This window comes from Microtus ochrogaster, unplaced genomic scaffold, assembly GCF_000317375.1.
Source record: "Microtus ochrogaster isolate Prairie Vole_2 unplaced genomic scaffold, MicOch1.0 UNK3, whole genome shotgun sequence".
Classification (NCBI taxonomy): Eukaryota; Metazoa; Chordata; class Mammalia; order Rodentia; family Cricetidae; genus Microtus; species Microtus ochrogaster.
Window position 1 is genome coordinate 4,362,362 of NW_004949101.1, and position 5,815 is coordinate 4,368,176.

Sequence of the window (5,815 nt, forward strand, 5' to 3'; positions counted from 1 at the left end):
TCTCTCTCTCTCTCTCTCTCTCTCTCTCTCTCTCTCTCTCTCTCTCTCTCTCCACTTGCCACCATGTGTATTTGGAGGTCACAGGACAATTTATGGGACCAGTTCTTTCCTTCTGCCACGTGAGTTCTGGTATCCAAACAGATAGTCAGCGTTAACTACTTTGGCCAATCACTGTGCGCCTACCTTCCACAGCCCCCCTTTTCTGAGAAAGGGTCTCTCACTTGGCTTGGAACTTGCCAGTGAAGCTAGGCTAGCTGGCCAGTCAGTGCCAGGGATTCACTCATCATGCATGGATTTCTAGAAACCACAGACAGGCCTTGAACTCACAGATGCTTGCCTCTGCTTCTCAGTGCTGGGATTGAAGGTGTACGCCATTGTAAACAAATGGCATTTGCACTTCGCATGACTACGAGTTCCGAGCAAATGAGAAATGTTTCAGATTTCTTTCCCTCCCACTATGTTATTGTTATATTAAGACTTCTTCTAAAGATCAGAGTTTTAACGTTAATCAAACAGAGTTCCTTTGAACCTGTCAGCCGCCACGCCCATCTCTTGCTTTGTAAATACAGGTTCTAGGGATGGAGCTCAGATCTTGGGCTTGCTTACAAAGCAAGCGCTTTACCAGCTAAGCTGTCACCCCAGTCACCTCCCGCTAGCTCATTTCATCTACAATGCTCTGCACAGTGTAAATGTACTCTGTACCGTCTCCGGTGACGTTCTGCACAATGCACCCTGCTTAGCCAAGTGTCTCCTTCCTTTCGTGTCTTTCTCCATTGCCTAACCTGTGCTTCCTGGGATGACCTCTCCAATAAACTTAACCTAGGATCTTTGTCTCAGGGTCTGTTTCCAGGAAAACCCACCGTGCATAAAATGAAAACATCATGGGGGCTGGAGAGATGACTCAGTGCTCTTCCAGAGGTCCTGAGTTCAATTCCCAGCAACTGCCAGGTGGCTCACAACCATGTATAGTGGGATCTGATGCCATGCAGGCATACATGCAAGTAGAGCACTCATATACATAAAATACATAAATAAATCTTAAGAAAAAAGACAAAAATTAAATCATTATCATAATTTGCCTTGCTACCAAAAGAGAAACCATTAAAGCGGATGAGTAGGAAAAATATAATTCTCCCCGTGTCAAGTGTTCTGCCTTACTGGCACCCACCTGTGTTAGGTTTGTTCGTGTCGATGCCAGGACCCTTGTAGATGGTTCTGGCCTACTTTCGTCACATTGGCAATGATCTTGGTCATGGGAAACTTTAATGGCATCATAGGAGGGTCGCTTGGGCTCAGCTCTGACCAGCTGGTGATGTGTCTGCCCCTCATCCTTGCAGGCATCCGCCCCTACAAATGTGATGTGTGTTACAAGGCCTTCACCCAACGGTGCTCCTTGGAGTCCCACCTGAAGAAGATCCACGGCGTGCAGCAGCAGTACGCCTACAAGCAGCGTCGGGGCAAACTCTACGTGTGTGAGGATTGCGGCTACACGGGCCCCACCCAGGAGGACCTGTATCTGCACGTGAACAGTGCCCATCCGGGTAGCACGTTTCTCAGGAAGACTTCCAAAAAGTTGGCGGCCCTTCTGCAGAACAAGATGACGTCCCCGCTACAGGAGAATTCTGCCCTGAGTGAGGAGGAGGAGAAAAAGTGAAGAGCAAGAGAAAGGGGAGGGGAGACGCCCGGTGCCACGTTTACTCGGACTTCCGGGTTCTGAGGTGTAGCTCTTCTCTGCCCCGCTGGTTCTTTTCAGTGACAAATACTCAGTCCACCTCTCTTTTCTTTTGGGACATCGATGGTAAGATGCATCCCCAAGTTGTCAATCATTCTGCCACAACAGGCCCTGTACCGTGTGTCTGTTTTCTTGGTGGCTGAGATCACGTACGGGTTCTTTTGTGTGTGTATGTGTGTGTCTGTGTTATGTGTATTTTTTTTTTCTAATGGAATTCTCAGACATGAATAGAGGGGTGTTCTTAAAGAGACCATCATCTTATGGTGCCTTGAAACGCTACTCAAGCAAGGAAAATGTATATTCTTCTGAAAGAGTTTACAGAAACTATTTTAATAAATGAACTGTCCGTGTGAAATGTCTCTTTAAAAAAAAAACAAATAGGGTTGAGCTTCAGCTCTCCTGTTGAGGGTTGACGTGACACTGGAGAGAGGCTGATGGTTCTGTCTTGGTGGAGAGGATTTAAAGAGGCCAATCTTGTCAGTTGGGTAAGACAAATGGTTGACTGGTGGATAAAACCAATGGGGTGGCTGGTTCATGGATTGATGAACCTTGAGGCACAACCTTTGAGAACTCAACTGTTCTCATCTCTTGGTGTCCCCGGCGGGGGGGGGGGGGTGGTCCCTGTGGTCCTAGGACTCGCTGGATGAAGAGCCCTGCTTCCTCCCTGGAGGCTGGCCCTAGGTGAAGCATGTGACATCCCTAGAGCATGAGAAACTAGCCCAGGCATGAAGAACACCTGTTGAGGCATACCTGCTGGGAGGCTGGGCAGCAGACAGGTTTCCTTCAGGGTGCTGGACTGGGAATGCAACCACCTTGAGCAACTCTACATTCTCCTCACCTTGGAGTTCATTCCTAGGTGTGGGAAAGGTTAACAGGCCAGCCTGCCTTTGGACGCAGCGGAGGAGATAGGGAAGCTGCGAACTGAGTGGGTGCAGAGGTGGGTTCCACGGTCCCTGGGCAGCAGGAAAGGCCCAGACCCTCCCTTCGGAAGCCCCCTAGCCAGGAAAGCCTTGACTGACAGTCTACTTTCCCTGGATTGACTGGGAAGTCATGATACGTGTTGTCCTTGTCTTTCACTGCCCAGCGTCTCTGGACCCTGGCTGGGCTCCTTGGTCTAGGGAAAATTGTGGCTAACAGGGCCATTTTCTTCTTTCCTTTCTCTGTACTTTATCCTTCCCCTTCTTGCCCTCTCTCTTCGCCTTCTCTTCCCTCAGTTCCACCTTCTTCCCTTTTTTTCTCTCCTGTACTCTGAGCCAAGCATTGTGCCAAGGGCTGGACACGAGATACATTACCGTTTCTCTTCCAACCACGGCTTTGCTTTTGGAAGAGAGATCTGTGAAGCCCTAGTGATGTGCCGGGCACTGACCTGGGTGCCCCTCACTGTGCAGGTGTCACCTAAACATCTGTAAAACACTCCAGGGGTCAGCAACCCCGTTTCTTTGAGTCAGTGCAGAGACCTTCAAGCCTTCAGATCTGGGCAAAACGCCTCTCTTTTCCTCATTCTTCCTTCAAAGCAGAGAAAAGGTTTCGGGTGCAGCCGAGTCGGTGCAGAGAAAGGCATAGGGATCAGAGCGGCTCTGAAGGCTCCTTCAGATGCCTGAGGATGCTCAGCTAAGCATCCATCTGCAGATCCCACAGATGTCTGTCCCACCCCTCTTGAAGCACCAGATGGGTGGCTTGCAGTTTCAGAGCTACTTTTGAACAGCTATGGTCAAGGCATCAGCAGTGGCAGGAGCTGAACTGGGATTTCATGTGGCCCAGGGTGCAGTCATTCAGGGCTCCACCCTGACTTCAGGGGACAAACCGCTGGCTGACAGGCGCCTAGCTCTTGCCACAGAGTCTGAAAGTCAGCTGACCAGCCTAGCCCAGCTTGTGCAGGTGGTGATGGTGCCGGAGCAAGCTGCTCTGGCTGGAAGTGTGTGGCTGGCTGCCCTTGGAACTGTGAATAAGGTAATGGTCCCAATAGGGCTAGTATTTTATTAAACAGCTTGCTCAGTTGCAAGTGACAGAGACCCAGTTTAAAACAGCGTTAGCAATGGTTTGCATACTTCTTCCATGACCGAGAGCTGGCAGGAAGCCACCTTCAGAAAGACCTGCTGGAATCAGGGCTTCAAATCTTCAGGTTCTAGGTCTCTGAGATGGCTCAGTAGGCAGAGTGTTTATTGCCGAGTCAGTCAGATGCACTAAGCCCATTACCCTCTACGATCCACATCGAGAACTGGCTCCCACAGCTGTCCTTCCCCATGTATACACTACAGTCCCTACGCACGGCCCCTACACACCTGCCCCTACAGGGGCAAAGGTTTTCAAAAGCTCAAGCTTCAGGATGACCAGATATAGTGCTCAAGAAATAGCAGCATCTTTCCTCCATCTTTTCTGTGTTCTTATGAATTGAGATGGGATCTTGCTATATGGCTCAAGGAGGTCTTGAGTTTGTAATCCTGTCTAAGTCTTCCAAGCAGCTAGGTATGCCATTATAGTCATGCACCACCGCTGCCCCTCTATCTTTGAGATCCACCCCCCACCCGCCGTGACTTTGTAGGAGGTTCAGGTGGAACTCTGGTGACCATCCATAGCCCTAGATTATGTCCAGCCAGTACTGTGGTATAGCGGACAGTTTCCCTTTTTGCCTGAGGTGGTGGTAAATTTGGTTCTGGGACCCACCTTGAAGCATCCCTGTGCCCTGGGACGTGTTGCTCTCTTGGCCGAGGCCTGAGGCTCCCACTGCCCCTAAATCAGGTATAGTGAGCAGATTAGCTACAGTCCTAAGAAAGTAGCTCCCCAGCAAAACCAGGGTGGTGGGACCCAAAGGAAAAATGGATGTTGGGTAGGTGTACTGGTTAAGATGAGACAGTTTGGGGTTGGAGAGATGACTCAGTGGTTAAACACGTTAGGTACTCTTGCTCAGGCCTAGAGTTTGGTTCCTGGCACACACAAAGCTAGCCTCTGCTGGTACCTATTCTACTGCGTGCATGTGTGCACACACACACAGTGAATTTAAAAATAATCAAATTCACTGAGACTCTAAGCAATAGTGGAGAGGGTCCCTGAACTGGCCTTGCCCTATAATCAGATTGATGACTACTTTAATTGCCATCACGGAACCTTCATTTAGCGACTGATGGAAGCAGATGCAGAGATCCACACCTAAGCACTAGGCCGAACTCCTGGAGTCCAGTTGAACAGAGGTAGAAGCAATAATATGAGAAAAGGGGTCGAGACCATGATGGGGAAACCCAGAGAAACAGCTGACCTGAACTAGTGGTAGCTCACAGACTCTGAACTGACACCTGGGGATCCTGCGGAGGAACTAGGCCCTCTGAATGTGGGTGACAATTGTGTGGCTTGGGCAGTTTGTGGGGCCACTGGCAGTGGGATCAGGATTTATCCCTAGTGCTTGAACTGGCTTTTTGGAATTCATTTGCTTTGAAGAGATGCCTTGTTCAGCCTAGATACTGTGGGGAGGGCCTTGGTTCTGCCTTACCCTGATGGGACAGACTTTGTTGACTTCCCCATGGGAGGGCCTTACCTTCTCTGAGGAGTGGGGGGAGGAGGAGTGGGGAGAGCAGGAGGAGGGAGAGGGAACTGGGATTGGTATGTAAAATAAAAAATAAATTTCTTTTTAAAAATCAGACAACTCGCCGGGCGGTGGTGGCGCACGCCTTTAATCCCAGCACTTGGGAGGCAGAGGCAGGCGGATCTCTGTGAGTTCGAGACCAGCCTGGTCAGGCTCCAAAACCACAGAGAAACCCTGTCTCGAAAAACCCAATAAATAAATAAATAAATAAATAAATAAATAAATAAATATCAGACAACTCTGTTACAGAGATGTCCAGTTAATTGTGTGGCATGCCAGGCACCCTGATTTCTCCTCATGTCACCCTGTCATGTCCTGGGATGTTGCTAATACATGCTAGCTGAAGCCAATATAACAGTGGGTAGCCATCTTGGATTTGATTTTATAAGAAACTGATTCTGAGTAGGGACTGGGCAAGGGTGATAGGAAGGAAAGACGGTAAAGGACGCAGAAGGGGAAAGTTACTGCTGGGGGCAACTGCAGATCTAGGAGGCAGGAAGCCTGGC

At 49.5% G+C, this 5,815-nt stretch overlaps 1 protein-coding gene across 1 annotated transcript in view; it reads left to right on the forward strand.

Moving 5' to 3' along the window:
- The window catches only part of Ovol2 (ovo like zinc finger 2), a 28,662-nt gene extending 26,646 nt beyond the window's left edge, over positions 1 to 2,016 (forward strand). The window contains exon 4 of the mRNA XM_005365512.2: positions 1,338 to 2,016. Coding sequence (XP_005365569.1) covers positions 1,338 to 1,654 — 317 coding nt within the window. The 3' untranslated portion in view covers positions 1,655 to 2,016. The remainder of the gene's footprint in view (positions 1 to 1,337) is intronic.
- The last annotated feature ends 3,799 nt before the right edge of the window (positions 2,017 to 5,815 follow it).